General features: G+C 31.9%; 1 protein-coding gene across 1 annotated transcript in view; it reads left to right on the top strand.

Annotated features, from left to right (window-relative positions):
* LOC114330538 (muscarinic acetylcholine receptor DM1) overlaps nt 1-22302 on the top strand; it is a 249754-nt gene that overhangs the window by 41871 nt on the left and 185581 nt on the right. Inside the window, exon 2 of the mRNA XM_050642849.1 lies at nt 4483-4828. Within this exon, the coding sequence (XP_050498806.1) occupies nt 4483-4828 (346 nt within the window). The remainder of the gene's footprint in view (nt 1-4482; nt 4829-22302) is intronic.

The raw sequence follows: 22302 nt of genomic DNA, 5'->3' as shown, positions 1-22302 counted from the left end.
TTGCATTCATTCTAACATGGAAATACTTCGTTCTAGGCACTGAAGATGATCTGATCTAGATTGAAAACGTTTTGCAAATCCCTTTGGATGACTTTTTATTAGTTTTTCAATAAACTTTTTATATCATTATACAAACGAAGTTTTTACTTGTTCTGTATGATTTTTAATTATGGTATACAGCCAGCTACTGGGACTTTCCTATTGATTTTTTTTAGTTGTATTTTCCGAACATTTTTTTGTAGATATTGTGTAGTTTTTAGTTGTAGAAGAACTTGAACGATTTTATTTAGTCTTCAGTAGTGAAATGAACATGAGTGCATATAAATTTGTTGGTATAAAATACAAATATTGCTATTAGGTACAAGCAAAAAAGTCTTACCTAGGTCCACCTTCCCTCAAGGGGTCTGAGTTAACCTACGGTTTAGACAGTTTTCCAATCGTAAGCAACATGGACATAGTTAGTTATTTAGCATTTTTAGGACGTTTTATAGCATTTAATTATGGTTTTTGTCTCTCAGATAATAACTTATTTAGTTGTTTTATGTTTAAAATGTAGCACTGATTGTAACCGATAAAACTGAACTTTACCATAAGTACTTCCCATTCCATACTTCAAAACACAACAGAAATGGGGCATATGATCTTTTTAAATTAATAATTCTAGTGAGAATGTTAAATAATTAATTCTTGTACAAAACAAAATTCCAACGTAACGCAACTAAAATGATCTAAAGCACATTAAGAACTGATAGAATAACATTTATGTTTGCCCCCGGCTGACATATTGATGTAATTCTGACAGGATGTTGGAATCCCCTATTAAATCTTTTAGACGTCAATGACTGACTAGGGGTCATATTAAATTTGTCCTTTTTTTGGTGTAACACTAGTTGTGAAAAAGTGTAAAAGTGCTATAGTGGTTCCTTTGTAAGGAGTAGATAGTGTTACACTAAGTCGTTCTTTTGAAAAGTGTAAGATTAGTGTAGTTAAATCTACACCTGCTTCTGAGAGGGTAGCTAACTACTCGTTTCTACATTCGTGTTGCACAGTATCATCCAACCGAGTTTGAAACCTATGTCTGTTTACAACAAAATATATATTTCTTTTTAGTTTTCTTTAAATCTAAAGCTTTAAAAAGCTTTTAGTAATTTTGAGAACAAGTAACCTACAAATTTTAATTTTATTTAATATTTTGTTTTGTTGTTTCTAACCTGACACAAATAACCAGATTTCTTATAATCACAACTCAAAATTTAACTACACTAGAACATTCCTTTGTTTAGTAACCCACACCGATGATTTTAGTTTGACACTAGCGAGTGTAGCCTAGACTCAACTACACTCTAAAATGCTACACTAGAAAACAAAGGAACATACCTATTAACTATCAAAAACGAAGTTCCAACAATTTTAAAGAATAGCAACGTAATCGTAGAAACACAAAAAAATAATTGAAATTCACAATACATTATGAAAATACCTACAACGTATACAGTGATAACGCTCTAATAACCTGCAAAATAACACAAAAGATAGACAACGTAATGCGTTGTGGAATAAAAGGAGATCGAAATAGTGGAAGTGGGAAATTCTCGCTATAAACCTATAATTTACATTACCACTACGGATAGTTTTTACAGTTTAATGCATCATGGGGCCCTAGGTGGCCATAAGAATTAGGCCCATTTGTAGCGACCATTTACTTAAAACAAATTTACAGATATTTATGTAGTTTTGGGTAGCAGTTATTCAAAAATAAATTACTACAATGAAAAAAGATAATTTTTGTCTTTTGCTAAAATGCAGAAAAAGGGATATTGTGTCGATATGTGATTTTGCCCTGGGGGTTAAAAAACATACAATGAAAATAAGTACGGAAATGGATAAACTGATTAATTCTAAGTAACCTTTGTTCTATAGAGTTTCTTCATTAAATCAATACCTTTTGAGTTATTTGCGAGTGAATATGTTCATTTTTCGAAAAAAAAACACATTTTAAAGATTTTTCGCAAATAACTCCAAAATTAAGTATTTTGTCGAAAAAAATATTTTTAGGAAAAATATAGCGCATACAAAAGTAAAAAAAATGGTGTATGTATAAAGTATGTAGACCCAGTATAAGCAGAGCTGAAACTAACGAAAAGTAGATTCTTATTCGACAAATACCATATTAAATATTTCAACGTAAATAACCAAAAAATTTGGCACTTTTCAGTGAAAACTCATCACAACTGTTTTAAAGTAAAATTCAAAATAATGTTGATCCCTTTTTTTGGCAAAAAATGTTGAACAGCACCTCCTAGTTTGTAATTATACTATGTACTTATATGATCTCTAGGTTTCACCGGTTCACAGTGCATATATTTCAAAACATTGAGATTTAAAGTAAAACAAATTTTTTGAAATTTTGAAAAAGAAAATATCTTTTATACCATGCCAATGGCTATTAAATTCACTATACCATGCCAATGGCCATTAGCTCTCGAGGCAGAAAGCTAAATAAAAAAAATTGCATACACTCATGATTAGTGACTTGTTTAAGCCGTTTCTACTACAGCCTTTTTATAAATAAGCACTTTATACCGATAAAACTTACAGAGCATATAAACAACACATAAGTAGCTTGTGAAGCGGTAAGGATTAATTTCATTTGGGATGCTATTTAGGGGATATTTTCGCCAGTTTTTTACCCAAAAAAGGGATCAACTTTATTCTGAGCGTATCTTACGTACTTTTTATGCTAGAAACTTTTTTTTTTAAATGATGCTTATTTTAAACATGTAAAAAGTTATGATGAATTTTCCATGAAAGGTGAGTTTCATGGAAACTCCATGATGAGTTTCATTTTTTTTATTATTTCACGTTGAAATATTCTATTCGGAATTTGACAAATTAAAAGAACCTACTTTTCATTAGCTACAGCTACAACTCGCCAACCGCGCCACGAACGCGCGGCGCTCACACGGCGCGGATATCTGTCTCCGCCTTTATGTAGGCGTAACTTTTACGATAGGTTGGGTTATTGTTCTGCTGCTTATGGAGGCTCATTTGACCGTTGATGACGTCACTAGCGTGATATATTATGCCAAAAAAATCATAATTTAAAAATAAAAATCTTGTTTCGGGATTTTTCCAGGCTTAAGAAATAACGAATTTATTTCTTTCACTTGCACCATACTGTATAACTATTAAATAATAATGTATTACTATAATATGTATATTACTTTATGCTAATAATGCCATAAACTAGATTCATTTAACCTTTTTCATGAAAATATAGCAACTTAAATTAAAACGTCACTAAGGTGAACGTTAATACCAAAATCTCTAAAAATATAGCTCGGTTTTATGTTTGAAAACTACAGTTTCCTTCTCAGTATGTTTGAGAGCCACTGAGACAGACACAAGTGTTTGTTGAGTAATTAAGGGCCAGTTATATGATAAGTGGATGGAATGTTTTGTCGAGAGAATGTAGGTCGATTTTAGTGGAAAAGTTGAAGTAAAATCTCTTAGTGGGAGAGAATAAAGAAAACAGATGTAATGTTTTGTAAACACATGTTGCTTGCAATTTGCAGGAAATAAGAAAAGAAGAACGTTGTAAGAACATAATAATTTTACAGTCTACAGAAAAACTAACGAAGGTTTATTTTTCTGAGGATTGTTTTATCGTAGTATACGATATATAAAAATTGTTTAAGGGCGTAAGCGCAAAATTTCGCGCCAATATGTTTTAAACGCATTCATTTTTTTTTTCGAATCCTGAGAAAACTAGTAACTATTTTAAAAAAATTTAAACGCAGAATGAAATATTGTATTATTACTGAGGGCCGTAAGTCCCTGAATTACAACGTTTATTTTAATAAGTTGCAAGGGTGAAGAAAAAATGAGAAAATTCAGTGTGATTGTAAGATTTAAATATCTGATTCAAAAGAAGAAGAAGACTTTTTGTTTATTCTAGGGGACTTTCGGCCCTCGGTAATAATGTAGTCTATCATTCTGTCATAAAATTTTTCAAAAATATTTATTAGTTTTCTCAGGATCCGAAAAAATTAGTGCATTTAAAAAGCATTGTAGCCGAATTAAGCGCTTATGTCCTTTAACCTTAACCACTTACAAATATGTGTTTAATTTTACAAATGTTTCTGCTATAAGAATGCTACATTTACATTTTAAATAAAAAATCGCTAACAGTTTTGGATATATTGGAAAATATTTATTTTTATTTTGTAACTTCAAAGTGCTGTTGTAACTTTTTGTATGTGCACATTTTTACTAAAGAAAGTAAGATTTAATCAAACTATTTTTGGTTCCACAATATTTTTTTGACATTCATTTTATTGTATTATAATAAACAATAGATAATATGAGTGTTAAAACAAATATGGTCCACAATATGTGATTTAATTTACGACCTGCCTTTTTATTACATCCTGTATACATTACAGTTTTAATAACATTGTTAAGCTGAATTTTCTTTTTCAGCGGCAATACTAGCAATCATCACCGTCATTGGTAATATAATGGTAATGATATCATTCAAAATCGATAAGCAGCTTCAGACTATAAGCAACTACTTTTTGTTTTCTCTGGCAGTAGCAGACTTCGCCATAGGCCTTATATCTATGCCTCTGTTTACCATTTATACCCTTCTGGGCTACTGGCCTCTGGGGCCACTAATCTGCGACACGTGGTTGGCACTGGATTACTTGGCGAGCAACGCAAGTGTTTTGAACTTGCTCATCATCAGCTTCGACCGGTATTTTTCAGTGACAAGGCCGTTTTCCTATAGAGCGAAACGAACAACGAGAAGAGCTGCTGTTATGATTGCGTAAGTACAATAATTTTATTGAGATTTTTCAATCAAAGTATTCTAGATTTACATGAATAAATACTATTCGAAAATCCCATTTTTAATTTTTTACTACTATTTTAATGTACTACTATACTAGAATACTATTTGTTTCTATATATAAAATCTATTTTTATAGTTATATTGCTTTAGGCGCGATTGGGAAAAGGTTGAGAGTAAATTTATAGAAAAACGACAGTACTACACGCACATAGACAGTATGAAGTTAGCTGCGAAATCTTTCAAGTTATGCATGTATCGGTGCAAATAAAGTGTGAAAAAATATTGGTGTTTTTAGTAAATATGTTATTATAATTTTTGTGTCTTTGGATTTGTCTTCGTCGGAAATAGGATAATAAGTATTAAGATATGATGAAAAGAAGATTAAAAAGCAATCTTAATATTATTTGTACAATCTGTCAAAACAATTTATTTTGGTATCAATTTTAAGGCCATATAGTCCTGTCGCCAGTGGGGGTACAACGGCCTCCTTAATTCAAATAGACTTACCCAAGTTTTTTTATGTATTTTGACCCGTAGAACACGAATTTTTTGGGTAATAGTCGATCCGGATGTCGATAAGATTGTTATAAACAAAGAACTTAAGGAATCACATAACAGCGATTTTTCCTAAAACAAAACACTGTTTTGTACTTTTTGGGTCATTCTAAGCAAAAAATGCTTTTACAAGTTTTTTCGTAGGATGCATAGTTTTCGACATAAACGCGGTTGAACTTTCAAAAAATCGAACAATTGCAATTTTTGAACCCGAAAAACTTTTGATTGAAAAATAAAATAGCAATTCTGCTTACCGCATTTGACAGTTCAAGTCAAATTCTATCGGTTTTGATTACTTTAATTGCTAAAAATTAATTTTTTTATTGTTAAACAAAGCTATAAACACATATAGTGGAGTCACTGAAGGTTTTCACCTCCGATTTCGTTGAACCTCCATCGATTTTCATAAAAATTGGTAAGTAGTTAGAAGATACTTCAAGCAACAAAGGTGACATGATGTTAACTTGCGCTTTTACCCTGGGGGTGGTTGCCACCCCTTCTCGGGGGTGAAATTTTTTTATTAAAAATAATACCAGAAGTAGATAGAGGGGCAACTTCTAAGCAAAATTTGTTATATAAAGTTAATAACATAAATCAATAGTTTTTGAGTTATTAAATATCGAAGATGTTATTTTTTCTTAAAAAAATGCATGTTCTATAGCTGTTTTTCACGTATTACTCAAAAAATATAAGCTTTTGTAAAAAAGCTATTACTACCAAAATTAAAGATAATAAAAAATTAAATACACTCCCTACTTAAAGAACTAAACTAATGTTATTTTAAAGTGAGTTATGGGTAATTGAATGTATATTTTTTTCGACGAGTACTCAAGTCTAAGTATTCAAGCTTACATAACGGGAAAACGATGCATTTTATAGAATATACTTGTAAAACACTTGTCAAAATACTTCGGAATACCTATCAAATGAGCTTCAGTAGAAGTTAATAGCATCAAAATTAAGCAAGTTATGATGAAAATAAGAGAACCTTTTCGATTTTTTTAGGAAAAAGTTAAAAACTAAACATACGCCATTTCCGCAAAAATTAAAATTTGTAGTAATCCTCACAAGAATTTCTTTACGTAATCATAGTTAATTATTTCAACAAATTTGACCGGTTTAGAATGCATATTTTTGAAAAAAGGTGTAATTTAAAAAATCAGAATTTTTAGAATTATCGTACTTTTCATTTTCTTTTGATAATAACTCCAAAAATACTACATATACGTAAAAAATAATAAATAACTAAATTTTAGTTTTTTCTGTAACAAATACTTTACCCATTTTACTATTTTCGTAGAGTAAAAAATAACCGAGATAGAAACGTTTAAAATTTCAATTTTGCTGCGAGAACCATGTAACCGGGGCCATTTAACCTTTTATTTTTAAAAAAGTAAGAGGTATAAATGACTATTTTGACGTTTTTTAATAGCTCTTGGAACAAAATTTTAACCAGTTATTAGATAAACTTGCTACTTTAAAATTTAACGAAGTTATTTACAAAAAAATACAATAACATTTTTTAGAAAATTTTTTAAAAGATACATTTTGAAACATTTTTGGTGCATAAACTTTAATGCTATCGACTTGTTCGAGCACTTATTTGATAGTTATTTTAATAAGCTTTGACAAATGTTTAATAAGTTTATGTTATAAGATGCATCATTTTCCCGGTATTTAAGCTTGAATACTTAGATTTGGTTACTCGACGAAAGAAATATACATTCAATTAGCTAAAACTCACTTTCAGTTAACATTGAAAGGTTTTTCTAGTAAGGAATTTATTTGAATTTTTTATTAGCCTCAATTTTGACAATAATAACTTTTTTGTAAAAACTTATAGTTTTTGAGTTATTTGTGAAAAATCGGTTAAAAACATGCATTTTTCTTACGAAAAATTAAAATCTTTGATCTTTAATAACTCAAAAAGTTTTGATTTATTTTAATCACTTTATAGAAAAAATTTTGCTTATAATTTGTCGCTCTATCGAATTGTGGAGTTATTTTTTATAAAATAATTTTCACCCGCGAGGAGGGGTGGCATCCACCCCCAGGGTAAAACCGCAAGTTGACACCATGTCACCTTTGTTCCTTGAGATATCCTCTAACCACTCACCAATTTTCGTGCAAATCGATGGAGGTTCGAAATCGGAGGTAATAGCTCATATTCATCTTCAGTGACTGCACTAATAGTGATTGAATGATGTTTTCAATGCATTTCCCATTTGAAATCGAACGAGTAGGCGCATACAAACAATTTCTACGTAGATTACGTACATTAAAACGCATGCATTCGCACGGGAAACACTATGTGTCTATGGCTTTGTTTAACAAATAAAAACTTAATTTTTAGCAATGCAAATAATCAAAACCGATAGAAATTGACTTGAACTTTCAAATGCAGTAAGCAGAATTGCTATTTTATTTTTTAATCAAAAGTGATTCGGGTTCAAAAATTGCACTTTTTCGATTTTTTGAAAGTTCAACCGCGTTTATCTCTAAAATTATGCGTCCTACGAAAAAACTTGTAAAACCATTTTTTGCTGAGAATCACCCAAAAAAAATGTTTTGTTTTGCGAAAAATCGCTGTTATGTAATTCCTCAAGTTCTTTGTTTATAACAAACTTATCGTCATCCGGATCAACTGTTACCGAAAAAATTCGTGTTCTACGGGTCAAAATACATAAACAAAACTTGGGTAAGTCCATCTGAATTAAGGAGGCCGCTGTACCCCCCTGGCGACAGGACTAATATCACACTGGCTGATACGGTTCTCGCCCGATCACCGTAGTAAATCAGATGGGTGACCGCTTAGGAACACCTTATGTTGCATTGCCTTACTTTGTTTTTATTTCAGAAGAAACATAGAAGAGGATCTATCCAGGACATGTAGTACTAGTAATAGAAAATTTATAGCAGACCAATGAATATCAAAGACTTAAAATATGCTGAGTTGCAATCAGATTATTTAGTTACAGAGTAATATAAGAGGTACATAAGCAGCCGAGACAATGTGCCTCACAGATAAAGACGAAGAAAAATTAAGAATATTGGAATGAAAAATCCTAAGAAGAATTATGGGTCCCATAAGAATGAAAACCGAGAAATGGCAACAAAAATGAACCATGACCTAAGAGACGTAATGAAGGGAGAATATACAGAGTGTTCCAACGAAAATTAGACCCCCCTCCCAGTAACTCAGAAACCAAGATTTTCTTCTGAATTAAAAACAAAACATGTCAATTTGCATCGAAAGTGGGACGAATTTTCATGCAAAATTCGTCCCCCTTTCCCTGACCCGCATCAACCACCAGTTTTTTTTTTTGATAGCAAGTGTAGTCGAGTGGCACATCATTTGAAAGGTATTTTTTTTTCTCTACAGGACCCTTTACTTTTTTTTAATTTGCGGAATGACTTTAAAGATAGTTTTGGATTTAACTAGTTTATAATAAACTTATTCCAAAATTATATATAAGTAAATTTAAAAAATAGAGCGTCGTTTAGAGAAAAAAATTACCTTTCAAATGATGTGCCACTCGACCACACTTGCTATTTAAAAAAGGTGGTGGTCGGTGTGGGGCAGTAGGGGATTACATTTAAGGGCATGAATTGTGCACGAAAATTCGTCCCCTTTCTATTAAAAATTCACGTGTGTTTTTTTAATTTTAAAGAAACTCTTGGTTTCTGAGTTACTGAGGGGGTCAAATTTTCGTTGGAACAGACTGTATAGTTAAATTTGTTAAAGCGCAGAGACTGAAATGGGTAGGACACACAGAGAAGGAGTAAAAACGAACTATATATAAACCGAAAAAGAGATGACCAAAAGTTTTTGGAAGCCAGAAACTTAAATTCCAAGGGGAAAGCTAATAGAGAGATGGGAGGACCAGGTAAAGAGGGACATCAAAATCCCCAAATTGAGAAACTGGAAGGAACTATTCCTTGATCCAAGTTAGTGGAAGAAAATTGTAACGAAAACCAATCATATAACAAGCTTTGACAATATGTAAATCACAGAGCTCTAAGTAACAGCGGCAAACATTCCATCCCAAATAGCCTTTTCATTTGGCAAAATATCAAAGACTCCCAACCAATAGGATGTGATTTTACATAGTTGTTAAAGTTTCTGGTTATTTTAAACATAAGGTGATTGTTCCAAGTACATCTGTAATCATCAGTTAATTTTGATGACTTCTTTTAGTTAGCCAAATTGTAACAGGGAAATTTTTTGTCCTTGATCTTATAGGCCATTAAAAACGCTTCCAGTTGAAAATTCTGAGGGTAGTGTTTGTATCCTTATCCTCAGGATGAAATAAAATTCTGCTGTTAGTGTGTGAATTGTGAATCTGATATTTTCCGGAAGGTACAAAACTACACTTAAAAGTTATAACTAAAAGCGTACACAATCGAGGCGAAGTAAGTCTCATGCAAAATTTTTACCAAATAAAAAAGCTCCAATTAATTAACAACTATAATTTATACAAATAACACCCCAATATAAAACAATAATTTTGTTAATATACGATTTTGAAGTGGAAATCGAAAGCTCAAAAACAAACTAAAATATAATTTTTAGTGGAATCACTTTCTTCTTCTTCTCGTAGCATTACAACTGAGGGTGGGTTTGGGTGACTACACAACCCGCTTTCGTTCTTAAATAAATTCTTGATACATTTGACATCCCGTCATCTGAACTGCCCGTATATCTATAATATAAAAAATACTATTGGGAATATTATACATTAGGGTGGAGCGAAAAAATCAACTTTTAAAATTTAAAATGCCTGTATGCGGAAAAGTGGTCTGCATATTTGTTGTAATACCCTGCAAAATTTCAAATCGATCGGACTTCGTTTAGCGGTGCCCCCACTACTTCGAAATTTGAGGCTATTGGCCTCCCACTAAAGTAATGCGCCGATGCGCCCGCCTTCGTTAATACTTACTTGGTTAATTTTGGTAGTAGTTCGATTCGAGAGCAAACTGCGTTTCTTGTATTAGTATCAATTTAGATGCAATACAGTGAACCGTTGTTTTATTCTGTGTTGTTAAACTGTGTCCGTGAGATCCGTAAAAAAAGAAAACATGCCTAAAACACGAACAGACGTCGCTTGTTGTGTTTTTGGAGCACCAAGGAAGTTTAAAGACAATATGTTACCGACCTGTGCTGATGTTATCAGAAACTTTTTGTGTATTCGCCAGTTTATGAAAGAAGCTGCAGCAAATAATGCTGAACCAACTGTTAGTGACATTAATGAAATTCTTCTTGTTGAATTAAAATTGCTGTGGGTTAAAGCATCCATTCCGATAATATCCGATCAACAAATTAAATCTAAATTAAAGGAATTACATCAAAAATACAGAAATATTAAAAAACCTATGAAAAGTAGAAACTCAGCCAATATGCAAAGAAAGGTTAAAGATTTTAGAGATTTATTGGAAAAGAAATTGTTTGATATTGCATCATGCAAATGTTCTGACTATTTATTATGCAAATGCAAAAATAAAATACCGGCTCGAGAGCATGACTTCATTAAAGATCAGAGGCATGATAGAAAAATGGTAATTGGTTCGGTGGATAAAGTAATTACCAAAAAACTAGAACGCTCTATTTACCGGAAAATTGTGGAAACACAATCTCCAATAGCTACATCTTCTTCATCAAGATCCGAAACACATCTTCCAGTAGAACAAATTATAAGTGAGTCTTCAGATGAAAGTGCCACAAGTGTCTACGAGAAAAATACAAAAACCGGAACAAAAGACGATTTACCGAATACAAAAAAAACAAAACAAATGCGAATTAGTTTGCCAAACTTAGCTCAAGCATGCGATCGTACAGGAGTATCTGATAGAGTAGCATCCATAATAACAAACTCGGTGTTGCAAGATCTAAGTTTCATCTCGGTAGAAAGTCATGACAAAATCATAGATCGGAGTAAAATTAGGCGGGAGAGAAAAAAAAGGCGCAACCAGATTAAAATTGATGATACAAAAATTTTTAAATTTCTTCATGGAATCTATTTTGATGGTAGAAAAGATAGAACTCTACAAAATGAAATGAAGGATAATAAATACTACAAAACTACCATATCTGAAGAACATATTGTCTTAGTCTCTGAGCCCAAGTCAAAATATATAGGACATATTAGTGTATCGTCGGGTAGTGCAGAAGAAATCAGCAAGACAATGTTGGACTTTCTAAATAAAAATGTAGACCTTGATAATTTGGTAGCTGTTGGATGCGACGGAACTGCTGTCAATACAGGTATTCACAATGGTGTTATCCGTAAAGTAGAACTTGCAATTGGTCGATCAATGCAATGGTTTATTTGCATATTACATACCAATGAACTACCTCTGCGCCATCTAATAAAGCACTTGGATGGAGAAACTACCGGACCACGTGAGTTTTCAGGACAAATTGGAAAAGGACTACAAAACTGCGAGCATCTTCCTGTAGTTAAATTTGAGCAAATTCGATCAGTTTTACCCAAATATGATGCAAAGGAAATCGAGAAGCTTAGCACGGATCAGAAATATTTATTTGAAATTAGTAATTCAGTATCTAACGGTAAAATCTCGAGTGACTTAGCAAGAAGACAACCGGGAAAAATTTCACATGCTAGATGGCTAACAACTGCAAGCAGAATTCTTCGTCTTTACGTAGCAACAGATCCTCCTTCGGAAAACCTAAAATCTTTGGTATGCTATATACAAAACGTATATGCCCCACTGTGGTTCGAGATTAAAGCAAGACCATTTTGTTTTGATGGACCAGTACATTTATTTAATTTAGTAAAAAGGACGAGGTATTTGTCACCTGAACTGCAAAAAATAGTGGACAGGATAATACAAATTAATGGTTATTTTGCACATCCTGAAAATGTGTTGATAGCAATGCTTTGTGATGAACGGCAGCATATCAGAGAGTTAGGTTTGCGGCGAATCTTAAAATCCAGAAACTCCCATGAAATAAGAAAATTTAAAGTCCCAGAAATTAACTTTAACGCAAATGACTACATTGAAATGATTGACTGGCAACAATTAGTGATAAGCGAACCTCCAATGACAAAAAAAATTTCAACAGAAGATCTAAAACAGATGATTAAAGATGTTCCTGAAGAAATGGAGATACTACGTTTTCCCTGTCACTCCCAAGCTATAGAACGCTGCGTTAAGTTGGTAACAGAGGCATCCTTAAAAGTATGTGGGCCTGAAGCAAGAGATGGCTTCATAAGGTCCCAAATAGTTTCCCGACAAGCATTACCTAAATTTAACACAAAAGTTGAGTTTTTAGCTAATCTCAAGCATTAAATCATAAACGTTTTAAAGGTGGGTGGGTGGGTGGAACTCGAATTGCAGCCACCTCCTCGTGGTGAGTTCTGGGTTGTTTTCACGGAAAACAAGCGAAGAGCTGCAAAAAAAATCACTTTATTTTAATTTTTAGGTGGCTCGGGGCACCGGAAAAAATTATCGCATCAAATTCATTTTTTGCAAGCTACTTACACTACACGTGAGACCACTTTTCCACATACAGGCGAAAAAATTTGAGAAAAAAAAATTTTTGTTTTATTTTCACGTTATCTTAATTTTTAGGTGGCTTGGGGCACCGGAAAAAATTATCCCATCAAATTCATTTTTTGCAAGCTACTTACACTACACGTGAGACCACTTTTCCGCATACAGGCGAAAAAATTTGAGAAAAAAAAAAATTTTGTTTCATTTTCACTCCACCCTATTATACATGTCAAATAGATCTACACTTACAATTATTTCTGACTATTTTTAGATAACAGTGCTGGCATTTCTCATCTGAGAATGAGAACTGGCACTATAAAAATTATTTTCACAAAAAAATAAATGAAATTTAAAATAAAAAAAATTAAATAAAAATTATATTTTGTTTATTAAAATTGTTTAGAATTGTTTATTAAAATTGTTTATTAGAATTATTTATTAGAATTATTTATAATTTATAATTTTCAGAACTAGTAATAGATTAGGGCCATTATTAATTAGTTAAATTAAAGTAGAAAATTGTTAAAATAAAAATTATATGTATTAACTACTGTATTCCTATCAGGAAACGACCTGGATTAGTCTCAAGAGGCCAGGCCATTTGTATTTACTATAAATAAATAAATAAATAAACAAATAAAAATACAAAAAATAATATAATATAGTTCAGTGCAGGAAAAATTAATCTGTACTCTCTTACCAATAAAATAAAATTTAAAAAAGATGTACGTTAGTGGGAACTATGGTATCAAAGTTTTTCATTTAATAGTATATTATTCAACGAGCATGTAATGATGGCTATTACTCACCATGATGAAGTTTGCGACACGAGCCGTAGGCGAGTGTCGTAATTCATTAGAGTGAGTAATAGCCATTACATGCGAGTAGAATACTATACTTTTTCTACGACCTTTTTTAATTTTAATTAATAAAAAATATAATTATCAACTACTCGAGATTTAAATTATAATAATTTAAAAAATACCTAATTACTGTTTACCCCTAGTACGTGGCTGAATAATTGGATACTTACTATTACCAAATTTTTATTTATTTCAAAAATACAACAAGAAATAGTCAATTAAAGTTCTATTCGTTTCCGAAAAATTATAAGCATAAAGTACCTACTGTCAGTGAATCTAGTAAATAGGAAATGGCTATATTCGTTGGACGTATTTCATATAGTTATAAGGTATATTTACATTTAACTATATATAATTTTATATTATAACTATATTATAATATGTTATAACATATTTAACACAATATAACTTGAAAAATAAACACAATATTAGTTATAAATTCCAAACACAAACAAAATGCGCTAATGTCACTTTCACTAAAATAAATGATAAACGTCAAAATTTTAGTACAGTTGAGTCCGCGAGTCTTTACCCGTGCGTCATTAATACCTGGTGAGATAAAACACATACTTTTTATTTAGCATCATTCTCTTCCACGCCTGAAATTAATGACAAACCAACTGCCGCCTGTTATTAAGTAAAGACACATGTTATTTTTATGAACGATTTAGACTCAGTGCATTGAAAAGAGATAGGTACAAAGAAAGACGATTGGGGATATCTTCACATATTTTAAGTACAATTTGTGACCTTTTGGTTTGTTTACTTTTGTGGCTGTCAGTTTGTTGAATTTTTTGCTGATATTGCGTCGAATTTTTGCATTTTGAAGTTTTTTATAGTATACAAACAGTTGTTTTCACAACTAATTTTATATTGGAGTTAGAAATTTTGTAACAAGTTTATGTTATTTTACGATAAATTTTGACAACGTACAAAGCTAACCTCATTGTTGACACAGTTGAATGCTTGTGTTTAAGGTTACGCCAAAGTGAATCAAATAACAAAAAAAATGTGTTATCGAATTTTTTTATAAATTGTTTATTTATTTATTAATCAATGATAATAAAATAATTTATTAAGCTACTTCAAATGTAGCTGTAATTATGCACCAAAATTTTAAAGCAAAACTTAAATTTGACATTCCATTTATTTGATAACGTCAAATTTTATACTATAACCCGTGATCGGAATAATATCCACGTGCCGTTGCGTTTAGTAAATTTCCGACTTATTTCGTATGCTTTAAACTTTAAATGATGACGCACGGGTAAAGACTCGCGCACTCAACTGTAAACAAGATATAAACGTAAAAATATACTGATATTGTTACAGTTAAAATTCCCTTAAAAATTGTTCGAAGTTCATAGTATTCGAAGTTCATATATTCGAAATAGTTCATGAGTAATGAACTATTACTCACGGGTACAGTAATGGGTGCTATTATCTATTAAAAAATTGCGAATAATGAGCATGTTATTAAACGGTCGTAGAAAAATTTAATTATCATGCGATTATTAAACGAGATTGAGCTGAAAATATAAAAACTGTCAGCAATATGCCAAACTAATTTACGGTGGCAGCACATACCAGAAGAGATGAGAGTGCAATTGTTTTAAGAAGGCCTGTGTTCAGCGGTTTCTGTGTTTCGGCTAATGACGATATTTTAGGAAACTTAGATAATAGGTACGAATTAGCCCAGATTGGAATACTTCCAAGAGAAAAAAAAGTGTTCTGGCTTGCTAATAGAAGCAAGTCAAGTATATTCCACTTCTAGTTTAAATTATACTTCTTCTTCTTCAAGTGCCGTCTCCTAATCGGAGGTTGGATATCATCATCACTATCTTTACTCTATCCACCGCTGCTCTAAAGAGTTCTATAGAACTGCATCTAAACCAGTCCTTAAATTCTTTAACCATGACACTCTCCTTCTTCCTATACTCCTTCCGCCTCTTATCTTTCCCTGTATTATCAGTCTTAGCATTTCATATCGCGGTCCCTTCATTACGTGTCCCAGATATTGTAACTTTCTTATTTTTATTGTGTTTATTATTTCGCATTCTTTACCCATTTCCCGCAGTACTTCCGTGTTCGCTTTCCTCTGTGTCCATGCTATTCTAAGCATCCTTCTGTAACACCACATTTCAAATGACTGTAGCTTATTTATGTGTTCTTGTTTTAATGTCGAGCTTTCAAGCCCATATTGTAGTATCGACAACACGTAGCATCTCAAAGCTCTTACTCTCAGTTCTAAGCTAAGGTCTTTGTTGCAGAGAACTGTTTTCATTTCTACAAACGCATTTCTTGCTATTTCTATCCTGGTCCTTATTTCTGTTGTTTGATCATTTTTCTCTGAAATCCAGGTTCCTAGGTATTTGTATTTATCAACCATTTCTATCGGTACATTTCTCAAATGTATGCTTGTTTGTATGTTTGTTTTCTTAGTTATTATCATGTATTTGGTCTTCTTTATATTAATTTTTAGTCCATATTCTTCACATAAATTGTTTGTTTTGTTTAGTAGTAGTTGGAGTTGTTCAGCAGAGCTTGCCATAATCACGGTGTCATCTGCATATCTTATGTTGTTAATAGATCTTCCGTTAATTATTATTCCTTCACTTTGAGACAGCAATTCTTCTTCAAAAATGGCTTCACTATATGCATTAAAGAGTAATGGAGACATAATACATCCCTGCCGAACTCCTCTCCTGATTTCAATTTCTGGACTGGGTTCGTTATCTATTACAATTTGTGCTCTTTGATTCCAGTAAAGGTTTGTTATTATTCGTTAGTCCCTTTTGTCTATTTTTTTTGTCTTTAGAATTTGGACTAATTTTCATGTCTTAATTTGTGAAAAGCTTTCTCAAAATCAACGTAACAAACATGCACATCCACATTCATGTCCATGCACCTTTGAGATAACACATTAAAATCAAATAAAGCCTCTCTGGTTCCTAGTCCGTTCCTGAACCCAAACTTACTATCATCTATTCCTTCTTCTAGTTTGTTATTTATACGACCATGTATTATTTTCAAGAATAATTTGAGAATGTGAATAATTAATGATATTTTTCTGTATTCACTGCAATCTTTAGCGTTTGTATTTTAAGGGATGGCACAAAAGGTTGAGAGTAACCATTGTTTTGGTATGTTTCCTGTTTTTTACACTGTGTAAAACAAGTCTACGATAATGTCTAAGGTTTCATCATTTATGCATTTTAAGCTTTCTACTGGGATTTGGTCTGGACCTACTACTGCTTTACCATTTTTGCTGTTTTTTAATGCCGATTTAATTTCTTCTTTTAATATCTTCTTTGTCTTTGTCTTTGAACAATTCATTTATATATTCTGTCCATCTCTTTAATTTTTCGTTAGTACTCAACACAAGTTTCCCATCTGTATATTTTAGTATTCCCGGTTTTCTTTTTCTGTTGTTCTGAGTTAATTCCTTAATTTTTTATGAGTTTTTTATGTTCTGAGTTAATTCCTAAATTATATTTATATTTTTGTATATTTACTTGCTCAGTGTAACCAGAAACATATTATTTATATTATTAAGACCACCCGTACGTAACTATAAATAATGGTAAGCAGACAACCAAATAAACGCTTGAACATTTAAATATATATGCGATCCACTCTAAGAAATTCAACTTTATAAGCATCGCATCCTCTGCAGACGGCTTCTTACTCAGATTGATCGATTTTTATCAGGCGTGCGTGTGTAAAAAGCTCAAATTACCTACTACCTTCTAATGCACTATATGGGTCTGTTTAATATAGCTCAGAATTCTATCGTGACTATGATGGAGCACACCCTATACGTTGATATATTTATTAAATAAATGATAAACTTGTTAGATATTGATCTTATCTAAAGCGTAAAAAATATGTGGAAGTAAAATAATGTCAAAAATTATAAAATCATTAAATATTTATAGAACGTACAAAAGTGGTTAATAAAGCGTTAAATATGTTGCTAATAAAGTTTAGATTGACATCTTCTTCTTCCTCTGATGCAAGTCCACTAGTAGATGTTAGCGTTCAGATATTCCATTAATTCTCTGTTTCTTGCAACAGAGATTGTATGTCGATATTCCCTGTCCATATCCTTATGTTTCTGAGTCACGACATTTTCTTGCATCCTATTCCTCTCCTGCCTTCAATTTTACCCTAGATAATAAGTTATTGCACTTCTGCTGATCTCTTTAGAGCAGCGGTATCGAAAGTGCGAATTTCCGTGATGGTTGCCAACCTTCTTAGAGGAGATGGCACATGAAGAAGAAGAAGAATAAGTTAGAGCAACTGATATTTTTCATTTCGCATGATGTGATCTAAATACGCCGTTTTTCTTTTCTTGATGGTATCGAAAAGTTGGCGTTCTTGGTTGATTGTTTTAAGGACACCTACATACATTTGTGACTTTAACCATCCATGGTATTTTTAAAGCCACATTTTGAAGCTTCTAATCTGTTTATATCCCTCGTTTTGAGTGTTCAGCCCTCTACGAAATATAGCAGCACTGACCATACGTAGCACTTAGTGAACCTTAGTCTCCGTGGAAAATCGAACTCTGAATATGTTAGTATCTTCCTGAATTTTACGAAAGCTTATCGAGCTTGATCAACGCGACATTTTTCTTCCCTGTTCGATGTCCTGTCTTTAAAAAGCCACGTTCCCAGTAATTTAAATTTGCTCACTCTTTCAATGGACTTGATTTTCAGTGTTGTGGTGGGGTTGTCAAGTGTATCTAAGTTTCTGGAGATGATGATGAATTTGGTCTTTTTAGTAATAATCTCTAATCCCATTCGCTTACTGTATTCTCCGATTAGAGTGACAAGTTGTTCAAGATCGACTATGTTATCACTTTATCACAGATTTAGACACAATTATCAGCATACTGTATGTTGTTGATTAATACACCTTTCACTTTATTCTCATCGCAGGTTCTTCCAAAGTCTCTTGAAATATAGCTTCCGAATAAATGTTAAAAAAAGAGGGGAGAGCACACACATACCCTGTCGAACACCTCATCTTATAGGTCTGTATAGGTCTGGATATAGAATTGTCTATTTTTAATTGTGTCGTTTGATACCAGTACAAGTTTTCAATGCAACTTAAGTCTTTTTGGTCTATATCACGTTTCTTGAGGATTTGCATTAACCTGTTGTGTTTTACACGATCAAATGCTTTTTCGTACCTAATCTAAAAAGCATAGGAACACGTCCTTCCAGTTATCTTCCAAATTTTGGACCAGCACTTGTGTTGCTACTATTGCTTCTCTTGTTCCTAAGCCTTGCCTAAACCCAAACTGAGAATTACTGATGTCTCATTCACATTTTTTGTATAATCTTTGTTGTAGTATTTATAAGAATAACTTTAAAGTGTGACTCATCAGGCTAATGAGTCTGTAATCCTCACATTTTTTGCATTGACTCTCTTGGGTAAGGTACTAAAGGTAGAGCGTAACTATTGTTGTGAATAGCAACCAGTTTCATATATAAAATTAAATATTTTATGTAGTGCTGAAAGTCCCCTTTCATCCAGTAGTTTGAGTATTTCTGAAGGCATTGCATCTGGTCCAGTTGCTTTATTTGTTTTTGAATTTAATATTGCCTTTTTTATCTCCTCTTTAGTGATGAAAGGGCCAGTCAGCTGGTCGTCTGTATAAACTTCACTCATAGGTCTTTCGTCATGGAAGAGTTCCTGGACATAATTTTCCCATGTATTGTGATGTTGATATACACACCTTAAATATGAAATAATTTTTCATTTTTTCCAAACTATTCGGCAAAATGAAAAATAGTTTTTTATTCAATATATTAGCTGACCCAACAATATGTCATACTGCTATCCTGTCATAGTTATATTATAGGCTATTGATTATATTCAAAATCTCTATCAGCGAGGTTCCTACAGCCTCTGCCGCTTCTCGCATTTCGACCGCCATCGTTTTCTGTCCATCCATTCGTCTTCTTTGATGGCTCTATCTTTCATGATGTGCCGTACATTTTCTTCCCAGGCAACTGAAGGTCTTCCCCTTCTTCTTCTTTGGTGTGGTATGTAATTTAAAGCTTTCTTTGGCCATCTATCTTCATTCATTCGTTTCACGTGACCATACCACACTAGTTGTCTAGTTTCAATTTTATCTACACTGGAATATACAGTATGTGTCCTCCTTCTAATATCTTCATTCCTGATGTGATCTTTTTTAGATATACCACACGCTCTCCTTAGATAATCCATTTCTACTACTTCTATTCTTTTCCTATCTTTTTTTGTCATCTGCCAAACTTCTGCCCCATAAGTCATAATAGGCTCTACCAAGGTACGATAGATTGTCAATTTCGTTTCTTGCCTTATATCTTTAGACCACAGTAGAGAGCTCAGAATGTTTACCGCTTTTTTGCCCTGCTGCGTTCTCTTTTCGATGTCTCTTTTGGTAGTGCCTTCTTTAGATATTATAGATCCGAGATATTTATATTCATTACATCTTTTCGTGGTTCTAATTTCTAACTCTGGATCTTCTTCATCATCCCCTATTTTAAGATACTCTGTCTTTGACATATTCATATTGAGGCCCCATTTTTCATATTCTTTCTTTAGTTTTCTAAACATGTAGTCCATGTCTTCCTCATCATTCGCTACGACTACCTGATCATCTGCAAAAAACAAAGTTGTTAGACATTTACCACCGCCTATGTCTATTCCCATTCCGGATACTTGTTTCCTCCACTGCTCTAGCGATGATTGAATATATATTTTAAATAAAGTCGGAGACAGACAACATCCTTGTTTAAGTCCCTTTGATATAGGGAATGAGTCAGATATAAAGTTTCCTTCTTTAACGACACTTCTTGCATTTTTGTATATATTTGCGATAGCATCCACATACTCTCTACTGAGACCTACCTTCGTCAATGTTTGAAACAGTTTTTTCAAAGGTACCGTATCGTATGCCTTCTCCAAATCTACAAACAATAGGTGGGTAGATAGATTCCTTGCCTTCCGTTTTTCTATTACCTGCTGCAGAACGAATATATTATCAGTGCACGATCTTCCTGCACGAAATCCACTTTGTTCTTCCATGTCTTCTTATTCTGATTCTATTCTTTTCTTTATTATTCGACCGTACAACCTCCCTACTGAGCTGGTAACAGTTATTCCTCTATAATTAGAGCATTATATTCAAAATAAGATAGCTAAAAGGAACTACAACGTTAACAAGGTTTTATTTTATATGGTCAATGGACATCTATATATGAAAAAACCGCGGAGTGCTACCATTTAAAGGGGTGAGTTTTTGAGAAATGGGTGAATTAGTCCCTGGGCACAGGTTACATTAGGGTGAGTTCTATGCACTTTTGGTACAAACATATCTACATAAAAATTGTTCCTGGTTAAATTTCCTTTTTAAATATCACTTTTTAAAGTCAATGATAAGTACTTTTTTTTACAAAAATATATTCAAAAGAAGAAGCACAAAGAAACCCAAAAGAAAGAAATTTTGTTTTTTGTCCCATAACTTTGTCCACGAGGATATAGGTATAGACATTGCTTCATATAAAAAAATCTACATATTTCTTCTTTAAAATGTTGTTTAGTAGACGAAATTAGGATTTACAGTTTTCGAAATATGATTTTTCAAATTTCGCCACTGACAGCAATTTTGGGCAATTTTCCTTGTTATTTCGCAAATATTGTTCTGTAACTTTTTTCTACGTAACTTTAGGTATATACAATGGTACACGTAATAGGAATAGAAATCAATTAACTTTAAAATGGTCTACTGTATAACGTTGTATGACTTTTTTTAAAGAGGTTATGGTTTTTCAAGGTTTTATACTTTTAATGATTTGTTATAATATAATATAAAAATAAAATAATATTATTATATAATATATTATATATTATATTATATATAGTATATATATATAAATATATTATATTATATAGTATATTATATAATACGTAATATAAAAAAAATATTATTTTTTACATTTTTTACGATTATTTTTGAAATTTCTCATTATAACTTTTTTTCTATTACATTTAGGTATATATTATATTATGTAATAAAAAAAAGCTTATTTTGTTTACCTAAAAATGGTGTATTACAAAAAATTCTAGGATTATTTTTGAATAAGATATTATTTTTCAAAATGTAATAAGTACTAGCAACGATTTTTGATTTTAGGATTATTTTTTAAATTTATCATTATAACTTTTTTTTTTGTACATTAATATAGTGCTCAATAAAGAGGGCTTAATTCTGTTCTTTAAAATGGTGTATCATCTATATTTAAATAATGGAAACCGAGTGATTCTTTGATATTTTTTTACCTGTATTATTAAAAAATTATTTCTTTTAAAAAATGACATAAACATTAGTCTTAGAAAACATCACTTCAGTTAAAATTATTTAAACGATTACATTTAAAAAATGTTCAAAATCATAGTCCATCTCTTAGTTAGCATTAGCTTCAATATCTTCTTCTGACACCTCAGTTATCTTAGAGT

This window comes from Diabrotica virgifera, chromosome 2 (assembly GCF_917563875.1).
Source record: "Diabrotica virgifera virgifera chromosome 2, PGI_DIABVI_V3a".
Taxonomy (NCBI): Eukaryota; Metazoa; Arthropoda; class Insecta; order Coleoptera; family Chrysomelidae; genus Diabrotica; species Diabrotica virgifera.
The sequence above is the reverse complement of the archived record's forward strand: the minus strand, read 5'-3'. Positions and strand labels throughout refer to the sequence as shown.